The sequence below is a fragment of the Meleagris gallopavo genome, chromosome 4 (assembly GCF_905368555.1).
Source record: "Meleagris gallopavo chromosome 4, MGAL_WU_HG_1.1, whole genome shotgun sequence".
NCBI classification, from domain to species: Eukaryota; Metazoa; Chordata; class Aves; order Galliformes; family Phasianidae; genus Meleagris; species Meleagris gallopavo.
The window spans coordinates 17,953,424-17,966,978 of record NC_139407.1 but is presented as its reverse complement, the minus strand read 5'-3'; the positions used below and the strand labels follow the sequence as shown (position 1 = coordinate 17,966,978).

At 42.4% G+C, this 13,555-nt stretch overlaps 1 protein-coding gene across 4 annotated transcripts in view; it reads right to left on the bottom strand.

Moving 5' to 3' along the window:
* LEF1 (lymphoid enhancer binding factor 1) overlaps window positions 1-13,555 on the bottom strand; it is a 54,206-nt gene that overhangs the window by 16,652 nt on the left and 23,999 nt on the right. For 2 of the 4 annotated variants that reach the window (XM_085222300.1, XM_085222299.1), the window contains exons 4-9: window positions 12,420-12,552; window positions 9,382-9,472; window positions 7,361-7,444; window positions 5,426-5,548; window positions 4,447-4,609; window positions 579-686 (exon numbers count right to left, since the gene is read on the bottom strand). In XM_085222300.1, the coding sequence (XP_085078426.1) occupies window positions 579-686; window positions 4,447-4,609; window positions 5,426-5,548; window positions 7,361-7,444; window positions 9,382-9,472; window positions 12,420-12,552 (702 nt within the window). The remainder of the gene's footprint in view (window positions 1-578; window positions 687-4,446; window positions 4,610-5,425; window positions 5,549-7,360; window positions 7,445-9,381; window positions 9,473-12,419; window positions 12,553-13,555) is intronic. The other 2 variants (XM_085222302.1, XM_085222301.1) reach the window with 1 other exon arrangement.

Below are 13,555 nucleotides of genomic sequence, written 5' to 3'. Positions count from 1 at the left end.
GTGCTTGTTTGATATTTAATTATAAAAAATGAGTAATTGTTAAAAAAAAACTTTGTTAAATTTTTTAGCTTTTCTGAAGTATATAAAAGCAAAATCTATCAAGGTTTATTTATACAAGTCTTCCAGGCTTTATTTCAGACATGAACCATCCTGAATTACTTTCAACTAAAGTTCAGCGTGCAGAACTCCCCTGGCTTTTGTTCTCCTGAAAGGGAGGTGCCCCTTTTTTTTAGCTCAGGTCTACAGAAGATTTCTGGATATCAAGCAATCACATGACATTATGGAAAATTCACAGCTGTACTTCAGCTTTCAGACTGCACTGTCAATTGCCTTAGAAGAACTTTCTGTGTTAAATTTTCCCCTCAAGAATAGTGACCATCGTAAGATGCATCTCAACAACAACAACAACATCTCCGAATCTCTAGATGTCTGAAGTGCAAACAAATACCAGGCTAATGTTTGCTCACCATCCCTTCTATCAGAGCTTTCCACAAGTTACATGTCAAAAAAGAAAAATGAAAAATGCCTGTTAAGGGAAGGAAGTTACTTTGAAAAGAACCTTCAAGAGTGCGACTTACATAGTTGTCTCTTGCAGACCAGCCTGGATAAAGCTGCATGTGTAGCTGCCTTTCTTTACGAGCTAGTTCATAATATTTTGCTTGTTCTTCACGAGAGAGAGCATGCCACTGCAAACCAAATAAACACAGCATTAGACCAGGAAATAACTCATACCTAAGCAACAGATGACACGAACAGATATTTGTGTGACTTTGATTTGGTCCTTCTCCATTGCAAAAATGAAACTCATTAGCAGTTACAAGCACCCATGTTTATTAAACAACTTTCAGGCATTTGTCAACTCTGTAACTGCCAACTGCCTTGAGCAAGACAAAAATCACTTATGGAAACAGGGCTAACCGTATAATCCGTTCAAAGAACCATGTTCTCCCAACATGACACAGGCACACACAAAAGCAAAAAATATTCTAGTTCTTGACAAAACAGCAGGTTCGTGCTGCTTTTAAAGGGCATTGAGCTCCCCAGCACAGAAGGGTTTGCTGTCTTGCTTTGAAGCAGCTGCAGGCAGATCTTCATTGTCACAAAGGGCTCTCAAAGCACCAACAGGCTCCTGTTCCAAGATCAGAGAATCACAGAATCACAGAATTGTAGGGGTTGGAAGGACCTCTAGAGATCATCGAGACCAACCCCCCTGCCAAAGCAGGTTCCCTACACCAGGTCGCACAGGTAGGCGTCCAGGCGAGACTTGAATATCTCCAGAGAAGGAGACTCCACAACCTCCCTGGGCAGCCTGTTCCAGTGCTCCGTCACCCTCACCGTGAAGAAGTTCTTATGCACATTCGTGCAAAACTTCCTATGCTGCAGCTTATGTCCGTTTCCCCTCGTCCTGTCTCCACGTACCACTGAAAAGAGACTGGCCTCACCACTATGGCCGCCACACCTCAGGTATTTATAAACCTGGATCAGGTCCCCTCTCAGTCTTCTTTTCTCAAGGCTAAACAGACCCAGTTCACTTAGCCTTTCTTCATAGGGGAGATGCTCCAGGCCCTTCACCATCTTTGTGATCAACTTCTCCACACTGAGCTCCAAGGTACCCACCTTCCACTTTCTTGTGGTTGTAACAGGAGAAAATGGCAACTGCAAAAAGTTTCTAAGAAACAAGCACCACAGAACTGTAGACTTCCAAATGATGAGTTGACCTTTGTGGCCAATAAAGGATAAATTTCCTGCTCTTTTTACCTAATTTGAAAAAACAACCAACTAAACCAAAAACCTGCACAGTGGAAAAGGCACCATCTACACTGGTATCTAATCATTTTGTAGCTGTTGAAACATCTATAATAAATCTGAGCCAAAAAGACAAAAGGAGTTTTAGTAAGAATCAGGTTCACTGCTGCAGCTTTCAGTGTCTTGTTTGACATTGACGACATGTGCTGGAATAGAGAGGGATAGTGATGCAGGATGCATTATTAAAAGAAAGGTATTAAAAACACAGACATGAAATCAGTGAGGCACTCATGCAAGAATAATTTACAGAATCACGATTTCAGGTCAAATCACATCTGATTTAAGATGCCTTTTTGTTATATGTCAGAAGATGTGAACTACAGGGCTGGTCTGCCTTCACTTGGCAAGTTCAATGTGTTACTGAGAGCAGAGCAGCTCAGCCTATTTGCAGCTCTCATACTCCACACATGCATTCCAAAACTGGAAGGTTCTGAGCATTTAAGGAACGAGGAGTGAGCATTTTTCACTTGTGTCTAAGCAGTCAACATCAGGTAATGCAACAAAAGCCCAGTTACAACTGTGGAACAAATTCTACACAAGCAACTGAGGCAGCCAAATTTCAGTATGGGACAAGAAGGGTCAGAATGCTTCCATGACAGGCGGAACATTTCTGGTTCAGTGTGAATGAATTTGAAAAACCTTAAGAAAATAAGATAAGGCAACAGCTTCTTTTTCTGCAGATATTATTTGCTGGTACCAAGAGGACAGAGAGAGAACAGCTGCCTTACCAGAAATGTAAAGGTAAAAGGTCTAAGAATGGAAACTTAATTCTCCACAACTGTTGGAAGTTTTTACAGGTTATATGGAGTTTTTCTGTAGCTGCCTGGCCCATTCTTCTTCATTTTCTAGTATTAGTTGTTCTTAGAGTTACAAAACTGCTCCTTGTATGGCAACGCTGCCAGTCTTTCATTTCTTGCTGGCTTCAGTGCCTACATTTAAAATCCTCTGATCTGGTGAAGAGCAAAACTGGGATTCCAAAACATGCAGGGAAAGCTCTGGGTTAGCAGGATTTTTCTTAGAAGTTGGCATCCTTCCATACTGCAGACCTGGAAGGCGCATAAGGCCACCATTTCACTGAGAGTGTTTTATGCTTTGACCCTTGCTGAGCGTGAAGAAGTGCTGAGCTAAGACCTAGAACCAGAGGCATAGGGGTGGGAAGGAGAGAAAGAAGCCCTCCTTGGTTAAAGATGAGGATTTCCTACATTGGACTTTCTGACTAATTGATGGCATCAGAAGACCCAGCAGCATGCAAGGTGTCAGCTCCTGAGAACAGAGGCTCCTGTTCCAAAGTGGCACAGAGTGCAGAGAACAGGGAAGAGGATGACTGAAAACAAAACATTTGACAATAATTAATCTCCAAGCAATTATATGGGATAAGAAGTACATTTGTACCACAGAAACCGAAGTATTTTTATGGAAATAGAAGTCAAAGCAATGGAAAAAGCATTGAGCTGAGCACTGAGGTTTGAATCATTAGCAAAATGGAGATCCATAAGCCACTGCCATCATTCAGGCTAAGACATACTTAGCAACTAAGATGGATCACTGAGGGAATGAGAATGAAAATACAATCATAGGGACCTGCGTGCAAGAATGGAAGATATAAGCACTGAGATGTCATTTAAGAAGAAGCAACAAAAACATGAGAGAAAGAAGAACCAAAGGAACCGGGATAAGTAACAAGAAATTTTTGCATCGTTTGAGAGGGAAAAAAAAGTCTTCAGAGGGCTAAAATTGTGTACTGACTTCCCACTTAAAAGCACAGGACTTCCAGAGAGTTTTAGAGCCTCTTGATACTGACCTAACAAGTGGTCAAAAAAAGGTGTTCACTGAGCAAGGGAATTTGAAGAATCCATACTTGCTATTACAAATGTTTTCTCTTTTTAAATTTTTGGTACAATCAGTGCTAAAATGGGTGATTATCTATGCTGCATTCCCTTTGGAAGAACAATACTTACACTGAGCATCAAGTTTGTAATTGTGGGTTGGCCTTCATTTTTCAGTGCGTGGATAGGAGAAAACAAGCCTACAATGCCACAAAAGCAAATGGCTCTCAGCAAGGCTACTGAGAGGTTCTGGGACATGTGCTGGGACCATCAGTATTCAGCTGGTGACTTCAGTCAACATCTGAATCCCCGAGACTCTGAGAAGTTCCTGAGAAAGCTGAGGAAACCAGCGTTTGTAGAGCAGGTGTGGGACTGAATGACCTCCTCAGGTCCCTCCCAGTCTCCATGCTGTTACAGCCAGACCTGTACCGCACTCATTTTTCACTTCTATCTCTGTTGGCATTCAGCATTTATCTCTGAATGAGCCCCTCCTAATGGATGCCAGCCTAAAGGAGAAGCTAGAGGGTGATCTGAATTTTCCTTCCACGTGTGGATGAGAGTATTTCTCACCTGAGGTACTGACATGTGACATGAACGGAACAGACATCAATTGGATGATGAGACTAACTCCAAAGAAAAGAAAAAAAATCAAGTCACTGCTTTTATTTTTAGTCACCTGTTTTATCTTCTATAGCTAATTTGATAGTTGCACATTAGTTAGCACCTCAAGCAGAAAGCGAGCTATCACACTCACTAAAGGGAAACACACAAATTAGCAGCACACGTGAGCGCACACACACCCTTCTGTACATACCCTTCTGCCAAGAATCTGGTTGATAGCTGCGCTTTCTTTCAGTGTACACTCTGCTACAACGTTCGCTCTCATTTCTTTCATGTACAACATGAAAGCATTCAGAGGTTTCTTAATATGAGGTCTTTTTGGCTCTTGTTCTTTTCTCTGTTCGTGCTGAGGCTTCCTAAAACGTGGTGGGGGAAGGGGGAAAGAGGGGAAAAAAAGCATCTATTTACCTTCAGCCTAAAAAAAACCCAAACCCAATGGAAATTTCCAATCAGTGGTTACAGTAGCAAATAACTGGTAAGAATCTGAATTTCAGTGGTCATGTCTCGCCCCCTTTCATGTCTTTTTAGAAAACTGACTGAATATAAAACTCAGGGAGATGTCAAGTTGACATTCTCTAGCAAATAACATTTGATCTGTGAATCTGCTCCAAATTCATTACCTATCTCAATTCTCTTTTTGAATGGTTACATCTGCTATCCTAGCAGGACACTGTTTTAGGCAGGAGGATAACTCCTCACCCACTTTATTCTGAGATCTTGAAGTAGAAAGCAAAAATGCTGTTTTCTAGCATATGTGTAAATACTTGTAGATTTCGCAGTTAAAACTGTTCCCAGAAAAAGCTTGTGAATTCATACTCAGGCACCATCCTCATGTAGGCAGATCCACAATTATACTGCAATCAAAATGATTGCCACTGATAGCTTAGGAGCGCTGGATTGGAATGACAAATAGCATCATTACTTTTCTAAAACAGTAGCCCACATCTCTTTTAGATGTTAAAATCACAGAACTGTTTAAGTTGGAAGGGACCTTTAAAGGTCATCTAGGCTAACTCTCCTAGTTATCGGAGAAGAGTTAATATTCAGAGAGGCCATGTAAGGTGCTTGCTGCTTTTTTTGTTGCTGTTTTATTTTAACCTTGACTCTTCTTCAGACAGGGTTAGTTTTCCAGCATTTATAGATAAAGGGCTAGCACAGAAAGGCAGACTCACACATGCATTAGCTCACTGTCGTTGTGCGGATGTTCTTGTTTTACTTGAGGTGTTACAATAGCTGGGTGAGGGATTCCAGTTGTGTGAGGGCCTGGAGGACCAGGAATCATGTGATGTGAAAACCTAGAAGAGAAAACAAAGGAAGGTCTGTAACCCTACTGAAGATAGGCATCAAACAAATATGACAGCAGTGGGATGCTCAAGAATGCAAACACTACAGAACTTGCAATGGAAAGACAATTCCTTAAGACTGCATGAAAAATATTTGGCTAAGATCTGTGCATTGTAGCCAGTTTATTCAAGGAAAAAAAAACAACAAAAATAAGTCACCATTTTGGTTTTAAAGAAGTTATTTTATTACCTTTCAGGCAAATAGTTTTAGCAGTGCACACCAGAAACATTTAATGGCTGTACTGTTGCACTGACTAGCAACAAAAATACACATTTTTTAACCAAAAACTGTATTTTCACACCAAGATATAAACACTGGTAGAATATCCACCACCAGACAATGCAAAGAGGGTACTGCCATGCAGAAACAAATAAAATAAAAGAAGAATAAGTCTTTTCAAGAAGTCCCTGATAGGTCTGTAAAGAATCTCTTGCTTTGCAAGGTACTTAAACTAAAAGATTTTAGCATCACTTCACCTAAACTCACTGTCTTCTTCACAAACTAATATTGATGAAAAATTCCTACATTCTGGAAGAAGGAATTAAAAAAAAAAAAAAGAGAGAGAGAAAGTGTCCTAAATTAACCTTCCTTCTACCTGTACAAGAAGGAAAACAGAAAACAAACAGCATCACTAACTCCATCATCCCACCCTGCTATCCCAGTTCCTCCTCAAAGATGGCTGAGACAGACCTGCAGGGTGCTGAGTTCTGCAAGCCCAAGGTAACACAAAAACCTACATGTAGCCTGTGGAATGCCCCAGTAACATCACAAGCAAGCTCATGCGCTAAAGCTTTGCTGAATGAGTGCTGGTTAAGGAATTGCATTCAGCCTCTCTTTTCTCTAGTCCCTTTGGTCTTTTCTTCCACTTCATCAAAATAAAGCAAACACAAAGCCCTGTAACCAAATCAGGCAATTTTATTACAGAGAAAGAGTGGCTTTTCTTCCCAATCACCTGGCACGCGCATGCTTGTCATTCCACTGCAAAGAAATGAAGGGACAGCCACATAGACAGAGGCAAGAGGACCTACCACTTATCAAGTGGCCTGTCTTACTTCCCCTTGCAAGAGGATGTGTCTTCTACAAGTCACACAAAAGAAACAAGAATGGTATATTGCAACCTTCTGTACACCAAGCACAGGATGCAGAAGCTGTCTTCAGAGTGCAAAAGCAGAGAAGAGGAGGACTGGAGTGTGTCATGGCCAAGTCTCAGTTAGCATTGCTTGCTTGCGCTTAACATAAAGACACAGTGCCTGAGTCACACACCAGCACAAATACACTGTGTTGGCATCTCCTGCCATTAATGGCATTGGGCAATATCTATTTCTGAGCAAGTTTCTTTGTGGAGTGATACCTAAATGATTCAAGACTAATAACCAACAACCTTGAAAATAAAACTACAGAATGAGAGTGACAATCCACCTGGCTTTGTACTTGTATGAGTAAAACCAAAGTATGCATGTTATATGTTGTATCTAGAACTGAACTAATGACTCATTTCAGATGAAACAGATCAATTAATTGCTGACAATTTACTGGTGCTCCTAATCGTGATACTTCAGAAACTGCCAAGAAAATGCTGAATGAGACCAGTGTGGGATCCAGGCAAACTGTTATATACACAAATATGTTAAATAAAAATGTATGCATAAAGTTTTAGCTGACTGAAAAGCAAGCAAAGGCAGACCAAGATGCAAGCAGAAGAGCAACTTGCCCTCTAATGCCAGCAGTTACTCCCCAGTCAGTCATTCACCTCCTACACCTACCTGGACATGGAAGGGTCGACTGAGAGTGAGGATGGGTAGGGCTGCCTGAATCCACTCGAGATGGGATATACAGGCTGACCTTGCCTGATGTCACAGAAGAAAGGAACCCATCAATCATATGATACGGTACTCAGTAGTAACTCTAGAGTTGTAAGCACTTGATGGGAACTCAGAGTGAAACAAAAATAGGAAAATTTTCCAGAGTTCTGCTGTGTTCAGGTGTTTATTAGCTTTGAATACTTAGGACCTTCTCCTTAGCTAATGAAAGATTCCCAGTCTAGGTTTCTACTGGAGAGGAAAGCAAAACAACCAACCTTCCTCCTCCAAAACACACGTGCATACCCCCCCTTGCACCTTGTTTTAGAATCATTGCAATCAGATTTGGTTAACTAGCTCTTACAAAAGAGACATTTTGTTCCAAATATTCCCAATGTAGTTCAGTGCAAGAACACTAGGGTATGAACTACCAAGCTAGAAAACCTTTTGAATAGTTCGTAAGTCTGTGATATCTTAAGACTTTCTTCATTTGTGTATTCTATAGTGAGGAACAAGTGACCTGTTCTTCTAAGAAACTATACTTGCTATGACAAAAAGCCCAATAGCAACACAAATACACTCTGACTACTTAAAGTTCAGCCTTACCAAGTTCAGCCCCAGTACCTTAACCAGCCCAACAAGATGACCACACATGCCAATCCTGTTCCACGAGCTACTCACTGGTAGATCAGCTTTCCAGAAGTGGAGAGAGAAGAAATGGATAATGGCCTTTGTAGGGTCCAGGATATCGGTTTCACACTTGGACTAAATTACTGGAAATTAGGAATGCCTAAAGGGTGAAGGAAGTCTCAGCCGCACTTCCACACATGAGGGAGCTGGAAGCCACGGTACATAAGGGATGGACAGATATGTCCAGTTGTCAATGAGTACCACTGAACACATTCCCGAACCTTGTAAAATCACAGCTTGTCTCTCCTCTTCTTTCTCATTCCAGTTAAGCCACTCCCCTCCCCATCAGCCTCTGCATCATGAAACCATTCAAAAGAAATGATGGACCACGTCTGTAAAATGAATGCCAGGAACTGCCTGCTGGTGGTGGAGGTGGTGAGTCAGCCAAGCAGCAATGAATGGGGAGTCAGATGCTTCCATATTTTAGTTTTGTATCCAATAACAATTTGCTCCAAAAAGGCATGTGGCACTTCCTGCAAGATTTGCCAGCAACACAGCACTTAACCATTTTATAGTCTCTACTTTCCCTGCCTGCTGTCATCTGGATTATGTTTTCCTCTCATACACAGACACAAGAAAAACATATACATCTCTCATTGTGTGGGCACAGATTAGTCAAGATAAGGACTCTAAAGCACTGAAACTGGTGCTCTGTTTACTTATTCCCTGCTCTGAGAGAACTGAGGAGTGAGTATGCATCTACTCCAAGCAGACATGAAGCATCTTGCCAAATAGATTACATTCTGAAAGTACCATGTGTTTCCTCCAAAAGGAAAACGACACTCTGAATGGCACAGAAAGATCTTACAAGTGCTAATATTAGCAAGAAGAGCAAAGTCTCCTAATAACTGAGGCTTCTCTCCATACAGAAACTGTAAGAAGCAGCAGATTACAAAAGTTTGTTCTCCATTTTGGTGCAGTTTCAAGATTCCCCCCACCACACACACTTCAAAGTTCTCTCTTACCTCCCCTCCCTTCAGTAATTGCAATTTTGTTTATTAAAAATTTACATTTAATTCCTTGAGAACTGTTTTCTGCTATCTTTCCAAATGCCAAGAGCCACAAATCCGAGCCATAAGACTTCAAAGTGAAATCTACACACTTCAATTTCTGTACGTGTTCAAAAACCAGATTCAATTCATTTCAAAGATCAACATTTTTTGATCTTTTAAACTCAAATAACATAGTTATTTCTTACTGCAGTGACATTCTTATTTTTTAATGCTGCAATTGACTCAACACCAGCACATGGTACAAACATGCACCTTGTCTGAAAAGAAGCTAGAAGATCTTACCAGCCAAGAGGTGGTGTTATCTGTCCAACACCCCCTGGAGACAAGGGATAGAAGGTAGGGATATCAGGAGCTGGAGGATGCCTGGACATGCCTGTTAAAGAGTACAGAAGAATGAATGACTTTCACCTCAAAATACTTGAAATGCAAGTTACCATTCACAACTAACAGCCAACGCTATGATGGAATTAGTGCTCTGGGTGAGAAATAACCACTTGTTTGGTCAGTGTTAAAGGCCACTCATGCCACCTTTTAAAAAATAAATAAGTATTGCAATTCAAATGGAAATATTGGGAAGAAAAATAAGTGGAACAGCACAATAAATGTCTGGGCTAAGGAGCTGCACAAGTTCAGATTTCCTGTCAAGTGCGTTAGGCAAAACTGTCCTCTAAGTGGTTCTACCAAACCCAGCAAAATCCTGAGGAACTCTTCCAACAAGCAGCACAAAGCAAGACAAACTAAAATAAAAATAAAGCATTGTCAGAGGCAGCGCAGCAGAGCTATTAGATTAGGTAAATTGCTACTTGCACGTTTTTGCTGGTTCCCTTATGGATTCACTGATTTTGGAAACTTGTTACCACAGAGGATCAGTGGTTAATTAAGAATCATTTTCAGGCCTGTAATGGTCACACTTGATATGATTCATTTGGCTTCCAATTGTCACTCCAGCTCCAACTAAGCTCTTCATCAAGTTGACTCCTGTGGGCTCCAAGGTCAATCTGTTTTGCATTGGTAGTATTTCATGGAAAAATAAAGGGTCCCATCAGAAATGTTCCATTAGCTCACATTCCCCAGAACACAGAGTCCTACAATTGTAAGAATCACCTCAAGATTAAAGCTAATCCTGGTCCCAGAAGGGCCTCTGGTCTCCATTCTTCACCTCAAACTCACGCCCCCAGGAGACATGGAATTACAGTTGCAGAGGCCGCAAAGAACATCGTTTTATTTAAATATGTTTGGGGAAGAGGAGACTGAAACAGAAGGAAGTGTTAAGTCGACTTCACATGTTAAATCAGCTGCTTTAAAAGGGTATTAAATATTTATGTAGTGACACTCCAAAGGCCCAAGATTGAGTGTGTGCTACCTTGAGACTTGGTTTTATAGATTGACACAACTGATTCCTTCCCACCCCACCCCATAGCTTGCATTTAAATCTTCTGAATTTAATTAAATGAACTGAGGAATATCTTTCGGGATTGTGTACAGGAAAGCATAGAAAATAACACTGGCAGTTACTACAAACTCTGTCTTTTTTGGTGCCTCAAAAGCTAAGTTGCCAGGCTTAGGACCGCAGCCTGAGGCTCAAATGTCTGGCCAGTTGTCTTTTCAGAGCTGTAAAACAGCTGGTAGCTGACAGGAGAGAACATTTTATGTATTCCAGGATTTGTAACAGCAAACGCTCTTTCAGAGCATTTAGAAAAGGGTGAAAAACGGACCAGCTCCCATCTTTGGTGACAAGTGATGCTCCTGAGGAGCAGTGATATGACCCTGCCCCTACTCAACCAAGTTGTGTGTGAAGAGAAGGGCTGCTGTTCCTTCCTCAAAATGCACATTTGTGACCCATGGTGAGCACACTGTGCTCTCTGGCCTAGTGCACAAAACTTCAGGCCTTTTATGGAGAAACACCAGCTACCTGATGCCCAGGAGGAAAATGTGAAGCAGCCTCACAGCCAGCACTATCCGAAACCAGATTTGCTCTCAGGAAGGTTAAAAGCAATAAAGACAAAAGGGAAGAATTAACTGAGTGCCTATGGAAAGGTGGTAGCCACGTGTCCATTCCGAGGTATGCTTGGTGAGAGAGGCGATGCTGGGGGTGAGCCACTGTGCGACCCCCAGCCTTGGGGCTGGGGTAGCGAGGCAGTGTCTTGCTCAAACCCCACACTGGGAGGTGAGGACAGAAACAATGGTCGGAGGCATTTGGCAGAGGACCTGAGGGAAAATATTCCCTCAGCAGCAATGGCATGGACCACTTCACTGCAGCTGCTGTGACACGCTGGTGGTGCTGGGATGGGAGCATGGGAAGACCACACACATCAAGAAGACCATGGCAGCAAAAAAAAAAAGCAGAAGCCTCCGGCCCACATTGTCCATCAGCATCTTTGCCAGACACTAAGAGGAGGACTCAAGAGTCTGTTTGGAAATATCAGAGCTCCGCATGAGAGATGGGCTGGGCAAGGGAGAGGGCGAAACAAAGCAGAAAAGGAAGACAGGCAGTAAGCACAAATGAGGCCTCCTGGTTGGGTCTGCGGGAGATGAGGAGGAAAATGATGCCCAATCGTTCAATAAGCCAAAACTTCCTGTGCTCACAAGCTGCCGCTGTGGGGTGCAAATCCCATAGTCTAACACACACAGCACCCATGAGGCTTCAAGGAACGACCACCAGTGTCCTCCTCCTGGGCACTCACATGAAGAAGGAAGACAAATGAGGACATGAGGTCTCCATTTGCTTCATCTTCTCTCAAAAAAGAATTATACATGCATCTGCAGGCTGGAGTGAAGGAAAATAACCACACAGCCACATGTCTATGGTATTTTCTGGAGGCAGCCCATATTATTATCAGCATAGCAAGGCCAACACAAAAACAAGGCATCCAGGGAAAGTCAGAACTAAAAAAGCCTCTCGTTGGGTGATGGTGGTTAGACTACAGTTATGCCAATTATTATATAGAAGAATTCAGAAAGCAAGAATATGAGAACATAAAACACAATTTTGATTTAAAAAAATAAAAGGTTTTGATAACAGCAGAACTGAAGTGCTTTTTCCTAGTTTTAGGGACAGCGAGGGATGATTGCTGTTTCTGTGTCTGCATGCTGCAAGCCTGAGGCACAACAGGGGGTGGTGAGGACTGGCCGCTGCTTATTGAGATTTTAAAAGCCTCTGACGAGTAAAACAAGCCAGAATTATCACATTAGGAAGAGCATGAAGATTTAAACAGCCAAGCTAAGTACCAGCATCACGGCAGAACGGAAAGTGGGCATACATGGTGGGACCCCTCCCTCTGAAACATGAAAAGCAAAGTCCCCCACCAGTACGGGCTCACCTTGCTTGGAGCTGACGTCGGAGGGGATGTGAGATGGGTGGGAGCCCGGGGAAAAGTGCTCATCGCTGTAGGTGATAAGGGGGGTGAGAGGGTGAACTGCATGAGAAGGTTGTACCACTGGCACCTTGTTGGACTGCAAGAGAAGGGAAAAGAGCATTAGCGAGGTGTGGCTTCCAAAATACAGTTTTTACATAATGGTATGACTGAAGCTAGAAGGGGCTGGCAGTGGATTTCTGGAGGGGCTGTTCGGGAAGGAGACCGCTGACTACCCCGGGGAGAGCCATGAAGATTTACCACCTCACCCAGGGAGGCACCAAAGCACTAAAAACACCCAGTGGGACCCCAAAGCGGGTACTGCCAGGCGATATTCCTACAAACCACACTCATGAATCAAGCCCGCAAGGCAGCAGGGCTCCTCTATGCCAACGCGGTGCTTCTGCGGTAGTGCTGCATGAGACAAAAGTCGCTGTTCCCACAGCAGGATGAACCGCAGCGATGATCCCAGCACTGAGAGGCACTCCTCGTTTCCATCCCGCCACCCTTCCCCTTGGCTAAAACAATTATTCCACAAACAGATTTTTAATAAAATAAAAAAGGAGAAAAAAATAATAAAAAAAAGCAATAGGCCTTCAGAGAAAACCACTGATAAATCTCAGCGAGGACAGCCTGTCAAGAACTGTGAATTAACAGAAGAAAAAAGAAATCATTTAGGAACCGAATGAAATTAAATTTGAGTCTCACTATTCAAATCCTGGCACGAATAGACATAGTGACAATGCTCCAACGCCACACCAAGGATTTCTCTGGATTTCTAAAACCAGGAGGGCTATTCAACGGACAGCTCAATTTATTGTTAAGGCTGGTAGGAGCAGACGAAGAAGGAGCAAATGGGAAGCAGTGCTGCATTTTCTGCTTTCCTTGTTTCCAGAGCACCACCTTAAGGAACTTGCATTAGCAGGCAGTATCTTCTTAATGTCTGACCTATCCCTCCAGTCATATAGCTCAGAATCTGGTGCCATGAATTTTTGCTAAATTATGCTATCCTTGCTCTCCTCTTAATTTTACGGTTTTCAACACAGATTTGCTTTCCTGTAGGAAAGAGATAAGAACCTGAGGATTTTAATTTAAGCTTTGGC